Source organism: Eptesicus fuscus, chromosome 21, assembly GCF_027574615.1.
Source record: "Eptesicus fuscus isolate TK198812 chromosome 21, DD_ASM_mEF_20220401, whole genome shotgun sequence".
NCBI classification, from domain to species: Eukaryota; Metazoa; Chordata; class Mammalia; order Chiroptera; family Vespertilionidae; genus Eptesicus; species Eptesicus fuscus.
Genome location: NC_072493.1, coordinates 33827493 through 33846309, shown reverse-complemented (window position 1 = coordinate 33846309; position 18817 = coordinate 33827493). Strand labels below are relative to the sequence as shown.

At 39.6% G+C, this 18817-nt stretch overlaps 1 protein-coding gene across 6 annotated transcripts in view; it reads left to right on the top strand.

Moving 5' to 3' along the window:
- CNTNAP4 (contactin associated protein family member 4) overlaps nucleotides 1-18817 on the top strand; it is a 250813-nt gene that overhangs the window by 67620 nt on the left and 164376 nt on the right. For 5 of the 6 annotated variants that reach the window (XM_054710988.1, XM_054710989.1, XM_054710990.1 and 2 more), the window contains exon 3: nucleotides 5085-5278. In XM_054710988.1, coding sequence (XP_054566963.1) covers nucleotides 5085-5278 — 194 coding nt within the window. The remainder of the gene's footprint in view (nucleotides 1-5084; nucleotides 5279-18817) is intronic. The other variant, XM_054710986.1, reaches the window with a different exon arrangement.

The following is an 18817-nucleotide window of genomic DNA, read 5'->3' as shown; positions in this document are numbered from 1 at the left end:
TGCTGGCAAAAATACAAAGCAGTTAAAGGTTCCTAATGGTGGCTCGGGGACACAGCAGACCACTTAAGGGAGTCAGACCAATATTGGCACAATGTTCTTTCCGTTTCCTTACATTATTGTAATTTAATGTCAAGATCAAAATGATCTGGGTGACCTTTAGACCCTTGGGGAAGGTTGAAGTCACATATGGAAAAATAGTCATTATCTCAGAGGGAAACTTTTCTGTGACAATTTTAATAAAGCCAATTATTTTCTAGAAATGTAGCTGCCCTAATGGTGGCGAGGATTGCATTCAACCATGTTCACTTGTGAAATTCAACCATGTTCACTTGTGCTCTGTGCCTTTGAACATCTGTGTCCTTTTAGGCTTTAAGTCCTAAGAAAGAAATATAGCTCCCCTTTCTGTGTAGACTCGATAACTCCTCACCTTCACTGATGACCAACAGGAATGGAGGCCATGCCATCTTTAGTATTAGTAGGGGATACAAAGGATTCTTTACTATATTTTAAGGCTTTAAGCAAGAATATTTTTTCTTCGAATTTTCATTTTCACTTCCCTGAAATTGTAAGATGTGTCCCCATGACCACAAGTAAATATTGGTGATATCTGGCAAATGAGAAATATGGGCCTGAAGCATAATTCATCCAGCCAGTTATTTATAGTCAAATAACCCTGAATAAATTATTTGGATATATTCATGGGATAAAATAGAGCACTATAGGGTAATGATCGTTGTATAATTATTTCAGGGGTAAAGAACTGAAAAGGATATGATTTTGAAAATGAGATCCTTACACAGATTTAAATTGTTTTAAAAGTAATTCTTATCTACACTAAAATGATTTGTGTAATATTGAGAACATTTAATTTGCATAATATTGGGAAAATTTACTTAGCTTCTGTAAATCTTTTTTTTGAAGTTTTACTTGAAAAGAAGAGATGTTAAGACATTTCATCTCACTAGATAATCTAAATAATTAAGTTTAATATGGTACATAAAACTTCTGGTAGAGCACTTAGCATAGAACAGGCATTGGATCATTTTTAGTTTGCTTTTCTTTCTTGACAGTTCACAGCAACATATATTCTAGAAGCAAGTTCCTTAGGAATCTGATATTTAAAAGTGGTAGGTGACACTTTCATAAGAGATGCCTTGTTTTGTGGTCATTCAGTAACTGAGCTTTTTCAAAGCTCAGCTCTATTGTGATCATAACTCTTTGTTTGGCGTCAGTAGCAATAATAATGGCTTTACAAGTCAAAAAATAACAACTACCATATACTCTCATGCTTGCTGTGTGTGAGAGAAATTGATACTTAATATGTTTTTAAAAATTTAATGCTCATAGCAACACTGCAAGACTTATTTAAAAGTCTCATCAATGAGGAGGGTTTTTATTTTTAAATGTGAGTTTCCAGGCTGTTTTATGAAGATTCAAGAAATGGTTGTGGTTTTTTTTTTGGAAAATATTTATGAAACTTTATTATGCCAAATCTCAGTAGAGAGGCCAACACAAGAGAAAAAGGAGGGTGGAACAGGGAAAGGGAGATGGCGATGTGGGGAAAAACATGAATGGAGGGATAAGACTCTTGTTTTTGTTTTGTGGGACAAGTGCCTTTAACCAAGGGATAGATGGGCTTATGGAAATACGGTCTTTGGTCTCACGGGTATTTGTCTACGTGATGTTGAATATATCGTTGTGTTAAAAGCATCATTGAAGGCAAATAGTGCTTGGCCAGCAGCTGAAAAGTTTGGTTAGTGAATAAAATAAAGATGCATTATTGTACTGTATTTTATAGTAATTCAGAGTTTAAAATTTGCTGGAGAAAGCCGTTACTTTCTCCATCAAAAAAGTGACTGTGATAATAATATGAAGGCTAGGTGGTTTGGCACTGGCCATACGGCTGGGGCAGTCTAACCTCAGCTGTAATCGAATCTTCAAGTCATGTCACTCATGCCCCTACCTCTCATCATAGGCTGGTACTCTGTCTCTGTCTCTATCTCTATCATTGCATTTTCCGTATCACTATTTGACATTTGTTTTAAAATTAAAAGGAGCATAACACTCCATCACACACACCACGTGCATCTGCATAGCTGCACGGCTTAGCTCCAAGTAGGGCTCCCTGGACTTCCTGTGGCCGACTTCTCACTTGGCAAAGCCTTGGAGCGTCCGAATTTCCATTACTTTATTGGTGTACCTCCTTGAGGATAGAGCTTAATTTGCATATCAGTAGTCCCTTTTCAGCATCGGTGAGAAATTGAAATGTTCAAGGTGAATTAATCGCTAATGTTTCAAGTTGGCTAGAGCAGCTGTGACAGTGAGCGATGCGGGAAGAGGGAGCGGTCAGGGAGAGGCTCCTCTTTCTCCTGGTGAGAAATGATGATCCAGTTTCATCTCTCTGAATCACTCATTCACTTTCCTCACTGTGCTCCTCTCGTGTGTTCACGTTTAAAATACTGGTCTGTAAAGGAGTGTCAGAAAGCCAGAGAAATATTACCTAATTCTGTATTTTAAAATGTATCTTCATTATTAACTTTAGACCATTACAATGAACTAGAAAGAGCAAGAAGCAAAATAATCAGCATTTTCTCCCAGGTTTGTGTTGATATAGGTAACATTCCAAATGTAGAAATGTCCGGTTACGGCGATGGCGGACTGGGGGCACATGCTTCATGCTTTACCATCTTTTCTATATGAATAAATGATACAAATACAGAGAGACAGGCAGTTGCATCAGGAAGAGAGCCAAGGATGCTTGGGTCACATCAGGCCCCAGAAGACTTTCCACTTCCAAGTGTTTACTAGGCCCCGGGACAGAATAGTAAAGTTAGATAGGATGGTCGAGGAAGCTTCACACTCGCCTGCTCCCATCATGTGCCCCCAACACTAATCACCCTGGAGTCGGGTACTAGATAACTGGAGACAACCCATTGCTCTGGAGCCCCTTCCAATTAGCCAACCCACAGGAGCGCATAAACCTACCTAACCGCACCCATTTATTAGCTGTCCCCAACAGCTTCTACTTGTCACCCTTCCCATGGTGCATCTCCCTGCATGGCTCCAACCTTCTCTTCAAAGAGTTCTGCCTTTCATCTATCAGAGTGTCAGTGTGTTGTGTCTGACATGAAAATAATGTTTAGCCCTCGCTGGTTTGGCTCAGTGGATAAAGCATCGGCCTGCGGACTAAAGGGTCCCAGGTTTGATTCCAGCCAAAGGCACATGCCAGGGTTGCGGGCTGGGTCCCCCCAGTAGGGGGCATGCAGGAGGCAGCCAGTCAATGATTCTCTTTCATCATTGATGTTTCTATCTCTCTATCCTGCTTTCTTCCTCTCTGAAATCAATAAAAATATATTTAAAAAAATAATTTTTAAATCTTATAAAACGGTTAATACAGTTGTATCCCTTTAGATCTCACAGTGGCGTGTGCTACACCACAATAGCAAACATTTATCGGGCATCTCTTGGCACACGGCCTGTACGCCAGGTTACCCGAAATGGCACATATGTCAAGTTTAGTGCTTGAATAAAGACTATATTTCAGTTAATGCTAATCTCTATCTAAAATGTCAGACCTTATCAGAGTCTCAAGGTGGATGGAAAAATAATGGGGGAAAATAAACATGTATTAATGTTCCTATCGGAGTGTTATATAATAGGTGTTCCATTTTAATAGTATTGAATACTAGATAATTATGGATTCAAATATGTGTCAAACTCTATTTCAGGACATTGACAGTGATTATATATTACTTACATAATCAGCAGTGTCAGTATTACTTAAGATAAATATATCCCCCAAATAAAGTATTATTATTTAAACTGAGGAATGAAACGTCTTGAGACATACAGTAGTCACATCTATAATTTTCTTGTGTGCATTGGCTAAAACAAACCAATGTTTTGTTCTACAGTTATTTCCTTGACTATACAACAAACTTCTATTTTTCACTTCTGAATGCTCAAGGACAACTTGCTCTTTGACCTTTTCCATGATTCTCCCCTCCACCACCACCATCCTCTCCTCTCTCTTCCCAGATAGGATAGAACCAGTGGTGTATTGGTAAACTGGCTGGGGTGGGGGCGGGTGCTGACTAATTGAGATTGGCAATGTCTGTGATTTAAAATACTCCTACCATGGCCAATTGTAAAGATGGCTATGTTTAACATTCGGCTTGCAAAATTCCTGAAAATTTAATGGTCTCTCACACATGGTTGCAAGCCACTTTCTATAGGATAGAACTCTCCATCATTTATTGGGCTATTGTTCCCTGCACATGCCCCACCATTAGCATTTTTCATGCTGTGTTTCAAACATACTTTAAAAAATGTTTTTATTAATTTTGAGAGAGAGAGAAAAGAAGAGGGAGAGAAAGAGAAACATCAATGAGAGAGAACCATTGATTTGTGCCTCCCGTGCACTCTACTGGGGATCGATCCAGTAAACCAGGCATGCGCCCTGACCTGGAATCAAACCGCAACCTCTCAGTGCATGGGACGATGCTCAACCATCTGAACCACACTGGCCAGGGCTCAAACATGAATTTTACTGTCTGTTCCTTATGTAAGACTATAAACACAGTGAGGTTAGGGATAATTTCTTGACCATCTTTGTATTCTAGGTTTAATGGTGTACTTCTTAATCTAAGTATTCAACATGATCATATGTAGTTTTCTAGTTCCACCATAGTGTGAAGGTCTTCCCTTAAATCCGGTTCTGAGCAAAGAAATTAATGGCCAAATCATTACCCAGTAATGCATGTGGGCAGTAAACATGCTATTTCCTAGTGTTGGCATGAATGTCCACCTGTTGAATTAAGCACTTTAAACATTCAATGAGACCCCTAGTTCTTCCCAGTGTCAGGAGGTTCTAATACCTAGAAATGAATATAATTGACAAAACTCCATTCACTTATATTAAACTCTTGTTGCCCCGCCATCCCCTACATTTAGGAGAAGTTTTATGCTTTGGATATTTGACTTTTTCAGTTCCATAGAGGAATCAAGTCTTACTAGCATTTCTTTCCCACTAACAGATTTTTAACTAATTTTTTTTGGCCAATTTTCTTCTGTTTTCACAAAAGGAGCTGGTGGCTGGTCTCCACTTGTGTCAAACAAATACCAGTGGTTACAGATTGACCTCGGAGAGAGGATGGAGATCACTGCCGTGGCCACTCAAGGCGGATATGGGAGCTCCAACTGGGTGACCAGCTACCTCCTGATGTTCAGCGACAGCGGCAGGAACTGGAAACAGTATCGACAGGAGGACAGCATCTGGGTATGTGTCTCCACAGAACGCATAGTCTCTCAGGGAAAGGGTATGGTCCACCTGCATGCTGCTTACAAATCTCTTAACCTGCAGCAAGAAACAAAATCTTTAGAATTACTTAGAAGATATTTTTTCAAGAGAAAATACAGTAATATTTATTTTCTAATACATTTTATGATCTAATTTGTGGAACTACTGAATTTAAATTTATTTCACAGAGTCCTCAGAAATTGAAAAAAATCTGATTAGTCCACTAAATAGTGTGAAAGTCTAAGAAATAAAACATGTATAAAATATTTGTTTTTTTATAATATAGTAGTTTTGTACTTTTTAAAAGGTTGGTCAAAAGAATTTATCTCTTTTATTTCCTCTGATGACTGAGATTTCTGAATGAAATCACACCCCCCTCCCCAGTATATGGATGTTTTTATAGATAATATTTGGAATATTTATATATTTTATATATACATATATATGATTTATATATAAATCATTCTCTAGTGTTTTTTAAAGTGGGTGTGTAAAATGATGTGTTTTGTGGACAGTGGCACAGTTCCTATAAGAGAGAGATGGACAAGGAGGCAGTGTGTAAAAATGTGGGTGGTATTTATAGTTGACTGATTGTATATAAATGCCTGGTGGAAGAGGAAAGCTAAAGAAAGTTTGCTCGGTGGTGGAGCAAGGACTTCTTTTTGGTGTATAAAAGTCTTGATATGGATCTTACGTTGAATAGGGACAACATACAGCAATCAAAGAACTATATTTTCTTCCTCTGGCTAAGCTGCTAGAACCAGAGAAAATGAGTAACTTAATGAAGCATCATTCTTAGCACACAGATAATTTGGAAACCTATTTGGGCACAGAATGATAATTTTCTTTGATCAGTCAACTGCCTTTCTTTTGAAACTTCCTAGAACTCCTTTATACATTATAAATGCGCTGAAGAAATGGACTATGATTCACTCACCTTTGTATCTCTGAAGCACTTGGTGGCCATTCCCTGCATTTTATTGATGTAAATTGAATTGAGAAGTAGCCCTGTTCTTTCTCTAGAGAGAACAACAGTTGGGCTGGGGCTGGAAGAAGTTGCTTATTAGCATTTTTGAGAAAAGCTGCCTTAAAACCCAAAGCAGGTTGAAGTTGTGTATAAGAGCGAGAATAACTGGATATTACGGTTGAATTAATTCCATGAAAACCATTCAAACTAGGGGTAAAATAAACAGTAATTATGAACCAATAACAATGAAAGCTTAATGAGGTATTTATTTTAACTAGGAATTTGAATTTTTTTTTACTCTTTTTCTAAATTGAGCATTGGATTTTAAACTAGATAAGGAGTGGCAAATTCATGATAATATTTAGCTGTGTTAAGTAAAATGTATGTTTTGACATTTTTAAAGATGGTAGATCAACCATGAAAATTGTTTTGCTGTTCCTCAAGCTTAGGAAATGCCAAACTGAGACAGTGCCATTTGCCTTTTTTTGGTTACTTGTCTTAAAGGTGAGGTGTTGAGGATGAAGTAGTGGCACAAATAATATCCTTAACTAATCCAAACCAATCAATGTAAAGACAAATGGCATCTAGCACAATTACCGGTCAAGGTAGTATTATTTTTTAGTACATACTGTCTTCACCTTTTGAGTGTGAGCACACTGAAAATAGAGGCTGTACCTTCTAACCTTTCATCTCAGCATAATTTCCCAAATCCTACCTGTACCTGGCACATTGCAGGAAAATACTGTATGTTTTGTTGGATGAATGCATGAAGGAATGAATGAGTGAATGATGAATAAATGAAATGCACTTTTTTTGTAGGGTTCTTTTATGATCACAGTAACTAAAAGTGACTCCTCCTTTTAGTACATTTACATTGTACCAGTTGAATATACTTAGAGTGAGGATGGTACATTTCTCTCTCCCCTATAAATTATGAACTTTTTATTTATGTGGGAGGGTTTATCTTTCTTAGCTTTGCATTTCTGGCATTCATCACCCAGTGTGGCACATAACTTTTGTTGAGTGAATTATGGGGGAAAAAAATGAATGAATGTATTTGAATACATTGATCTCCTAACGTGTGCTTAACCTTGTGCAAAATTCTGGGAGGTATTAAAAGAGCTCATGTTAATGTCAGGAAAGATAAAGCACATCAGAGCAAATCAAAAAATGATTCAGAGGAGCACGCAAATATGAGGTACAGACTTCTAGAGGTTTGGAAATTGGCAGAATAGGGAGATCACTGGGACTGAATTTGTCAGAAGAGCAGGGTTTACTTTGGTATTGAAAGAAGCATTACGACTTAGATTATGGAAGGATCAAGGAAACTATTCCATGAAGCTAGACAAGTGTGAACAAACCATGGACATTAGAGATACCCAGTTTCCCATGTACTAACCAGTGAGACTGCTGGTCCAAATGGACAGTCAGGTGGGGGAAGGTCTGGATAATACTTTTGGATGTGATAAAGCAAGCTTATGGATAGCTTTGAATGTCAAGATCAAAATTAAGATTTGGTACATCAGTTACCATGACCACACATAAAATAGGTTAGGCTCTGGTGTAGATAGAACTTCCCCAAATCCTCCGGGTGGGTTGCCGAGTTCTGTTCTCCTCCACACTCAGGCCCCACTCTGAGGGAAGCACACTTTGTGTGTGACCTGCTGTTTGCCAAAGCAGGACAAATGAAACTTGGTGACAGTCTCACCAGAATAGCACAGATCACTTCGATTGGGATTCTCTTTTTCCGCCAAAGAACAATTTTTAATGGAGGTACATAGTAAGGAATGTAGCATTTTACAAATATGTATTTCCTAACTTCTTTCTCATTTTTGTATTTTTTGCCTAGTTTTTCTAGATATTATGGGAGCTATGCAAATTAAACAAAACATGCCAATTTTCTTTAAGAGCTTCACAGTCTGCTCCAGATGATACAAATAAATCCATGAAAGAGAGTTAGGAAGCACATAAGGCATTACCCGAGTATGTGGTGGAAAGAGAAGAAAAGATAACTGTTACAAATTTAGAAACAAATAAAATAAGCCCATCAACATGGATTGAAATGCTGCAGTGAGGATGCCTTGTTCTCTCATTTGATCCCATTTCAAGCACTGGAGAAAACAAAGACTTCTGTGTACCCGAAAAAATTAATAAAACACCCTGCTGCTTCTTCCAAATAATCTCTAAAAAGAAGGGCAAACTACTTGATTTATTATCATACAACTCATGTACATGATTCATAGAACTGTTAACTTGACAGATACAATGATATTTTAAAAATTACACCTTAAATATTTCTTCAGAATAAAATTTATAGTTCATTGTTCATCAGTATAATTTATACCAACGGCCCTACCAGATGGCATATAAATATTTTCCAAAAACTTAGAAAATGCAAGCTACTAAAGTGTTGTTCTCAAATTGAAGACAAAATAAACTCCCTCACCATCTATGATCAAAAGACTTTTTAAAGTCAGTTTATTGTAAAGGATTGAAAAAGTAAATGTAAGGTATAATTTTCACTCGTCTAAGAACAATTGCTGAAATTTCATGAAACTAGCATCTTGGAAATTATTTTAAGTAGATCCACGTATGCAGGCCCTTTATACTTTAAGGCCAAACTGTTTACATTCTCTCTGGCACAGGCCCAATATTATTTCACACCGCAGACTGTAAGGACGAGGAATGGGATGGCACCAATTTATAAATTATTTAAGGAAATATGATCGTTATGCACAAGAATAGTTTACTTTTTTGATGGATTTCAATTGTATCTGATTTTTCAAACAAAAAAATCTTTAGTGTATTTCTAAAGTTAGTATGCTTTTGTTTTTTAATTAGAAGTGTCTAATGTCATTGTCTGGGTTTGGGTGGTGAAAGACATGAATCCCCTGTGACATAATCAATTGGATGGAAGTATCACCTGTCAAACGGTATTTATGTCATTGCTATCACTGTGAATGATTGACTTGTTAACTCTGCAAGCCACACAGGGCAGAAACACTACCTGCAAAGATTTTAACATGTATTTGTCTCCAGTCAAATAACACACGGGGGGAGGGGGGTGGGTTAGTAGGAAACCAGAGGAGGCAGAAATACACGTGGAGGTGTGCTGTGAGCTTGGTGCACTCCCACCTTCTGAGATGCATCTCTCCTAGCCCTGTCCCTCTGGTGAGCCCTTTGTTGAGTGACCTCAGCTACAACAATTATTTATAAAGTACAACAGTACTAATGCCATGTACGTCACGGCAACTCATCAAGCTTAATGCAATGCAGTACTTGCCTCAGTACTGGACAAATGCCTAGAGCATGCGTTAAGCTGCTTCTGCCTTCCCAGGGAATCTCCTATTTATATTTCTACTTAACTATGAGTTCTCCACCTTTGTGAAAATGAAAATGATTAACCTACTAAAATGATTAACCTAAATGAGGTTAAAGGTGGATGCATTTGGGTTCTTAATATGGAATCAATCATGAATCGAAACAGTTTGCTAAGTACCTTCTCTGTCAAGTAGTGTGGTTTCTTTCACCTTGTTGCATTTGTGCCCATTCGATTACATATTATGTCAGTCCCTTCTCATAAACTTCTTTGGACACCCATATGGGAACTTTATATTGATATATAATATACAACCAATATGTGAATGCCTATGAATTGTAGGTACACATTATAACTATAGGATAAATGGTTATGTTGCTCCACAGTCTTCAAATTGATCTGTCTCTAAGCAAGCAAGTTAAAAATTATTTGAAGAGAGTGAGTAGAGTTAGTAGTAAACTTGATTTGGTCCCTTCTTCAGAGTGCACACTTACATTCAAGATCATTCTCAAATCATCAACCAGAGAATAACATGTTTTAAAACCATTTTACAACTTGTGTCTCACATTTTACCATGTGACAGTTCAGTGACAACAACATCATCCCTTTTCTCTATTCCTCTTGTCATTCCTGTGATGTGATGTCACTGATATCTACTTGTGGCTTTCTCATTCCCAGTCCCAGGAGGCTGCATTTGTAGTTCTTCTCTCTTGGGAGCAATTCTGTCCTTTTGAAATGTTTCTTTATTCTTTAAGACCTAGACAACTAGGTCTTCTAGGAAATGAATGCATTGGCTCTCTTTCCTAGTTTTACATTTTAATTTCCAAACTTATACAATGTATTTTAATCAGAGAAGTGGATAGAAAAATATATAAAGCTAGAAAGCAGGAGATAAGTTTTGGCATTAATATAATATAGTTCTTAAAAATCTAAGAGAATCTTACTATTTGTTATTTTTCTTAAATAATTTTTTAAAAAATCCTCACCTGAGAATATATTTTTATTGATTTTTGGAGAGAGAGAGAGAGAGAAGCATGAGAGAGAGAGAAAGAGACAGTATAATGAGAGAAACATTAATTGGTTGGCCCCGCACGCACCCTGACCAGAGATTGAACCCGAACCCATAACCTTTTGGTGTGCGGGATGATGCTCCAACCAACTGAGCCACATGGGACAGGGCCAATCTTACTATTTTTAAAAAAGATAATTCAATAATGTGCATAACATAAAGGTGAAATGGTAAAATCAGTAATTTATCTTCCTACATATAAATATTGAAGTAGATAATATAAAAGGTATATATGCTTCACTTATAATAGAACCAAGAATGAATAAATATCAAGGAATAAACTTAAAAGTAAATGAAAAAGCTATATGAAAATAATATTTAGAATATTACTTAAGAACATAAAAGAAGACGATTAAATGCAAGGACATAGCTGTTTGGAAATAGGAAACAATATTATAAAGCTACTTATTCTACCTACAATAACCCATAAAAGTGGAATCATTCCTAATTTCCCATATACTAGTATATGAGAAAATAGATAAGTTGGAAAAAATGACAGTGGTAAGAAGAATCTACACGTTAAGAAAATCTTCTAAATCTGTATTAATTAAAACATGATACTGGCACATGAAAATATAGTGGAAGGAACAAAATAGAAAATCCATTACTAAGTCCAAATACATTTAAGGATTTTCCAAAGATAGATATAGCATTGAAAGTATGTAAATTAGTCAATATGGGACTTGGTAAGCTATAGCTTCTAGAAAAAGAATAACATTTTTATAAAACATTTTATATTAAAATAGATTTCAGATTATTTGAATACTTAAAAGCAATACAGACATAGAAAAGTATTAAAAGAAAACACAGGAGAATGTATACATAAAAATATAATATTGGAAGGGGCATGTCTTTCTAAGCAAGAGAACCAAACCCAGAGGAAAAGATGAAAAATTAGATAATACTGAGAAAATGCTAGGGAAGAAAGTAGCATAACAACATTAAAAGAAGGAGTATAAATTGAAAAATGTTTTAGCCTATGTGATGGCAATGCCCACTTTGATTCACCAGCAGTGGTCTTAGATTAAGATCGGTATTCAGACTGACTATGACTGATAATCATTCACCTGCAAGTTTGCTTAGATATAAGAAGGATAAAGGACAGGCAACAAACAGCATGTATAGCAACAGTGTACTGGATGCTCAGTTATGCTGAACAGCTTCTCAATATGCCAACACCTTGAATTGGGATAAACATGGTCACAACATACAAGGCTGAGTGGGTGGGACTACCACAGATCGGTAGAGCCATCAGCTCTAGGGTCCTTCCTACCTTGCAAATGATGTAACTCCTTGGAGATAAGGGCCAACCCTGATCTCCAATGTACCTGCATCTTGTCAATCCCAGGTTACTTACTGATTACAGGGTATGTCTGTGGTTCCCAAATTTCACTGCACATTTTAATTCTGATTCCCAGGCAGCATCCAAGCCAATTAAATAATATTTGGGATTTAAAAAAATGGTCCCAGGTGATTTAACCTATGGGAACAATTGGATTAATCAATAAACAAACTTGACAATTAAGTACAGATTCTTAGTTTGGTGGAAACATAATCCCCTGATGCCAATTCATCTTAGATCCAGTATACATTATTTGAGTTTATGTTGCAAGATGGATTTGGCTAAAGATCTAGTCTAGGCAAAACAAAAGACTATAAACCTGGTGTTAACTAACGCTGTCCTAATTTCTTTAGCATTTAAAGCTATGCTATAGCTATGTAAAGTTATTTAAATTTAAAATTTTATTAATTAAAATGAAACAAAATTAAAAACAAAGTCTCTCAGTCATACTATCCACATTTTAAGTGCTCAGTAGCTACATTAAGCTAGTGGTTACTGTATTATCGCACTTCTAGGACATATCCAGCAGCACAGAAAATCCTATTAGTACATATACAAAGCATGTTTTTAAAGTAATATAAAAATTGAGTTTTATTTTGTTTAAAATATATACAGGCAGTTCATAGAAAGGAAAACATATTTAAATATGTAAAATTGTTCAACCTTATTCAATATTGAAGAAATGCAAATTAAAACGAGTGTCAGATAACACCTCCTGAAAGAATGAAACAAATGTGAATCTTGGCACTACAGTGCTATTTAAGACATAAGTTTCCATATTGTATATAAAAAATTAACGTTTTTTATTTTAATGGTTTTGTATTACATGTAATGGATTTTCTTAAAATATTTTAACTACTGCATCAAAACCATGGTATTATGGATCCTACTGTTTAACAGGAAGAAGATAAAAATGGATTTTAAAGAAAAGTATTTTTAAAACAAGAAGAATGAACATTTACTAAATACTTCTTATATGCCAGGCACTATTCTACATGTGTTATGTATATTTATTCAATTAACTTTCACAACCCAGTGAATTAGAGACTGTGATGATGAACAGTTTGTATTGAAGAAAACTGAGGGATGGTGAGGTTATTTTCCCAAGGCCACATAGCTGGATGGGGCACGGTTTTGATCCCCAAGAATCTAGCTTAAAAGTATTCCATGCTATATGTTCAAGTCTCATGTGTTATGAAATCAACATTTTGAAGGAGAACTCAAATGATTCAAGACAGGAAAACACTGCCATGGGCATGGTGAGAACGGCACTTTCGAATTCTGCTGGTGGAAGAATACAAAGGTGCAAACTCTTTAGTAGGTAATGCATGTTTTTAGTATATTAAAGGAAGGGAGTCCAAAGCAATGTTAGTTAATGCTTGAAATCTATCCACATATATAATTTACACCAAAAAGCAACTGGAACAACTCCAGAGTTTATCCTGCAAATTCACTTGCACTCTACAAAGGAAGCATACGCAAAGATTTTCATTGCCTATAATAGCAAAATACTGTAACATTGATCTAATACTCCAGTAGTAGCTCACTTGCTTAAGTATATTTTAGTACTTCCTCATCAATGGAATATTTTTTTTTGCCTTTTCATTTTATTTCTATTTTTAAAAAACTATTGTTGAAAGTATTACACATGTCCCCTTTCCCTCCCCCATTGACCCCTTCTAGGCTCCCCCATCCCCACTCCCTCCCCCAGGCCTTCACCACCCTATTGTCTGTGTCCATGCATACAAGTTCTTTGGTTGATCTCTTCCCTCTCCCCTACCATCCCCCACCTTCCCTCTGAGATTCAACAGTCTGTTCCATGCTTCTCTGTCTCTGGATCTATTTTGCTCATCAGTTTATTTGTTCACTAGATTCCACATTTGAGTGAGATCATGTGATACTTGGCTTTCTCTGACTGGCTTATTTCACTTTGGAATGATTTATGGCCATCAAAAACATGATATAAGAACATACTGGCCATTTCTGAGTGAATTTGTAGTGAGCTGTCATTTGGTACTAAAGAATGAATCAGAAGGAGTGAAGAGGAAGAGATGAGGAGCAGTGGATGGACTATATGTTTATTTTATAAAAGCACAGGTAAACATTAGGTTATATCAAATTTCTAATGGGATAAGAAACACATGTAAATTAAAATGAGTGTCAGATAACGCTTCCTAAAAGATAACAGAAGAGAATGGAGAGGAAATAGTCCAATTATTGCATTTTTAAGAAAACAGGTAATGGTTATTTCCTACTTGTTATATGGCATTATCTTGTATAATTTATTGATCATAGAAAGTCTATGGGAGTTATCAATATGAATCCTCATATATTTATTTTATTAGTAATTTATAACACATATTTATACTTATACAATCTTTGATCATATTATGACAGAATAGAAAAACATCTTCATTCTGATAGTAAGTTGATCTTTGAGTCAGTGCCCAGTCAGAAAAGCAGAAATTACTCTGGGCATCTGAAACTGGGAAGTCATCATAGGAAATTGGTTGCAGGTGATGAAAAAGCTGATCAGTCCAATGTATGGGGAAGGATAGGGGAAGGGCAGGCAACTTAGAGCTTAGTAACAGCAAGACGATGCTGTAATTCCAAGAGCTGGATGGATAATGAGAAGGTGGTGCTCTCAGAACTTAGAGCAGTGGTTCTCAACCTTTCTAATGCTGCGACCCTTTAATTTTGCTACTGTTATGAATCGTAATGTAAATATCTGTGTTTTCCGATGGTCTTAGGCGACCCTGCTAGCGGGTCTCAACCTGTGGGTCTTGACTCACAGGTTGAGAACCGCTGCTGTAGAGCCTAAGACCATCAGAAAACATAGATATTTACATTACGATTTATAACAGTAGCAAAATTACAGTTATGAAGTAGCAACGAAAATAATTTTATGGTTGGGGTCACTACAACATGAGGAACTGTATTAAAGGGTCGTAGCATTAGAAAGATTGAGAACCACTGACATTAGAAAGGTTGAGAACTGAAAGGGCAGAGCAGGACAGCACAAAATGTACTGTACCCTCCACCCTGTGTATATAACTCCTTTTTCTTAGAAAACCGCGAGAATGTAACAATTGCATGAACCTGCCAATAGGAATGTAGAGAGGTGGACCCAGTCCACCTTAAGCAAGCTGCCCAGTGTGCCTTTGTGTAACTGGACCCCTCACCCTACCCCTGACCAATCATAAACACTCTCCCTGCCCACTGCTTGAGACCCCCTTAAAGCCTTGGTGTTGGCAAGAGAAGCTCTCTTGGTCCCTGGTGAGCGCTGGAGATGAGAGCTCGTGCTAGCACGCATAAAGGTTCTCTTGCAGTTACAGCGGGTCTTGGCTCCTTCCTGGGGGGTTTTTGGGGATTCTGAACACTGGGCATTACAGAACCACTGACATTGTTCAGTTAGTTCTAGGACCATGGAAGTGCCTACCCATTAGAGAATTATGGAAGCAAGGGATGCCCATGGGGAGCAGGAGGCTTGTAAACAAAAACCCCTACCTAAAGGAGAAATATCCTGGCTCCACCCTTCCTTTCACCCACCAATCTCTCTTTAGGGCCCAGCTGGAAGCTTGCTAACCCAGGAGCCTCATCTGTATCACTCAACCGTCCTGTATCTCAGAACAGAACAGGGAAGCAAAAATATACATGGTTCTAAATGAAATAAGAAAATGACCAGTAGAAGCCTCAGAAGGCATGTTACTAAAGACAACTCACCTCTATGAGCTTCTGTTTATTTCATTTACAGAATGAGGTTGCAGGTAGAATCCAGGCACTTACTGATGATCTCTCATTCCTTATCAGTTGTAAAATTGCATACTTTCCCATCAACTCACAAAGACTGTAGACCAATAATATTTTAATACTGAAGAAATTAAGATTTAAGATAGTAAGTCCTGACGCTATGTTTGTTAACTAGTGCCACATTTATAAAATTTTATATTTAGCTCTCTTCCCTCCTGCTAATATTCATGAGTATGCAAAGCTGGCAAAAAATGGTATTTCAATACATTGAAAGAAGGGAATCCATGGTGAAGATGGAATCATTGGTTTAGGGCAGTGGTCGGCAAACTCATTAGTCAACAGAGGCAAATATCAACAGTACAACGATTGAAATTTCTTTTGAGAGCCAAATTTTTTAAACTTAAACTTCTTCTAACGCCACTTCTTCAAAATAGACTCGCCCAGGCTGTGGTATTTTGTGGAAGAGCCACACTCAAGGGGCCAAAGAGCCGCATGTGGCTCTTGAGCCGCAGTTTGCCACAGGTTTAGGGTCATTTTAAAAAATACACCATCTACTCTAAAGCAGTAGAATGATGTTATCTTTAATAAATTATGGATTCAGTCCTTTGTTGTTTATCAAAATACTAGAGGCCCGGTGCACGAAATTCGTGCACGGAGGGTGGTTGTCCCTCAGCCCAGCCTGTACCCTCTCCAATCTCGGACCCCTCAAAGGATGTCCGACTGCCCGTTTTGGCCCGATCCCTGGGATCGGGCCCAAACGGGCAGTCGGACATCCCTCTCATAATCCAGGACTGCTGGCTCCCAACTGCTTGCCTGCCTGCCTTCCTGATTGCCCCTAACTGCTTCTGCCTGCCAGCCTGATCACCCCCTAATCACTCCCATGCCAGCCTGTTTGCCCCCAACTTCCCTCTTCTGCCGGCCTGGTCACCCCTAACTGCCCTCTCCTGCAGGGTTGATCACCTCCAACTGCCCTTCCTTGCAGGCCTGATCCCTCTCAACTGCCCTCCCTTGCAAGCCTGGTCCCTCTCAACTGCCCTCCCTTGCAGGCAGGGTGCCTCCCAACTGCCCTCCCTTGCAGGCCGGGTGCCTCCCAACTGCCCTCTCCTGCTGGCCATCTTGTGGTGGCCATCTTGTGTCCACATGGGGGCAGGATCTTTGACCACATGGGGGCAGCTATATTGTGTGTTGCAGTGATGATCAATCTGCATAGTTCTCTTTTATTAGATAGGATAGAGGCTTGGTACAGGGGTGGGGGCCAGCTGGTTTGCCCTGAAGGGTGTCCCTGATCAGGGTGGGGTTCCCTTGGGGCATGGGGCAGCCTGAGCGAGGGGCCTGTGGTGGTTTGCAGGCCGGCCACCCCCCTGGCAATGCAAGCGGAGACCCTGGTATCTGGAATTTATTTTCCTTCTACAACTGAAACTTTGTAGCCTGGAGCAGAGCCAAGCCTGGGGCTCCCTCCGAGGCCCGAATCCAATTGTGTTGGGGTTATAATTGAAACTTTGTTGCCTTAAGCGGGTGGGCCCTGCCAGGGTGTGCGGAAAGCTTTGCTACCCCTGTTGCTGGTGGCAACCCTGGCCTGCTCTCTCAAGCTCCATTCTGCCGCCATTTGTTTGAATTTGTTTACCTTCTATAATTGAAACTTTGTAGCTTGAGTGGAGGCTTAGGCCTGCAACGGCTGGCAGAAAGCTTGGCTTCCTCTGTTACCTAGGGAACCTTGCTCTCTGTGACTGTAGCCATCTTGGTTTGGGTTAATTTGCATACTCGCTCTGATTGGGTGGTGGGCGTGGCTTCTGGGCGTGGCTTCTGGGTGTGTCGGAGGTATGGTCAATTTGCATATTTGTCTATTATTAGATAGGACTAGCTTTCCCGTTGCAGGAAAAAATCCTGCAATAGGATTTCCTGCTGCACTCTACCCTGCCTCCGTTCCTCCCTTGTTGGCCCGCCTCACCTTCTCCTCCAGTCCGCCCGCGTTTCCCTTCTCCCCCGCCCCGCCTCCGCTCCGCCCTTGTCCCTCGCCCCGCCCTTGTCCCCCTCCTCACCTTCTCCTCCAGCCCGCCCGCGTTTCCCTTCGCCCCTGGCCCTGCCTCCACTCGACCTTTATCACCCGCCTCGCCTTCTCCTCCAGCCTGCCCTCGTTTCCCTTCGCCCCCGGCCCCACCTCCGCCCCGCCCACCCCGCCTTCTCTTCCAGCCCTCCCTTGTTTTCCTTCACCCCCGGCCCCGCCTCCGCCCCGCCCTTGTCACCCGCCCGCCTTCTCCTCCAGCCCACCCGCGTTTCCCTTCACCCTGGCCCCGCCTCCGCCCCGCCCTTCTCCTTCCCCCGGCCCCGCCTCCGCCCCGCCCTTCTCCCCCAGCCCCGCCTCCGCCCCGCCCCCTCCCACCCCCGCTTGCTTGCTTCTTTGAAGCTTTACTCCCTTCTGCAGCTGTTGGCTTCTTTGGACGCTGTCTTGATATGCAGATTAGCCGCCATCTTTGTTGGGGAAATTTGCATACTCATCCTGATTGGCTAGTGGGCGTGGCTTGGCTGGTGGGCGTGGCTTAGGTGTAGCGAAGGTGCGGTCAATTTGCATATTTGTCTATTATTAGATTAGATACTGTAGTTCCAAGTATAGATTTGCTTCTTATGCGGGAAAGATCGCATTCGCTTTATTCCTCATCAGACATTTTGCAGATGAGTCCCAAGGTGCATTGCAGAGCACCAGGTAGAAGAGTATTTGCGTGGGTTCATACATTTCTGTTGTTGCTTCTGGGATGGGGCTATTACACGCATTTGGTGTACAAAAACCGGCAGGCTACTCTATTTTATTGAAATGTTTTGCTTGGCTGGCAGACCTGATGGCTCTGTCCAACTCTACACCTGGCAGATTTTATTGACAGCTTCCTTGTGTACCACAGTTCCAATCGCAGATGCTTAATCATCACTCTTAGGATAGTCACCAAGTTCCCTTCTGGGTCGTACTCTGCATTTGTCTGAGGCAGGCTTGCTAAGTATTCTTCAAGGCATTGCTTCCAGCCAGGGCCTTCCAACCACGTATTCCCCAGTCCCCCAGCCCCGTCACTTTTCCAATATCC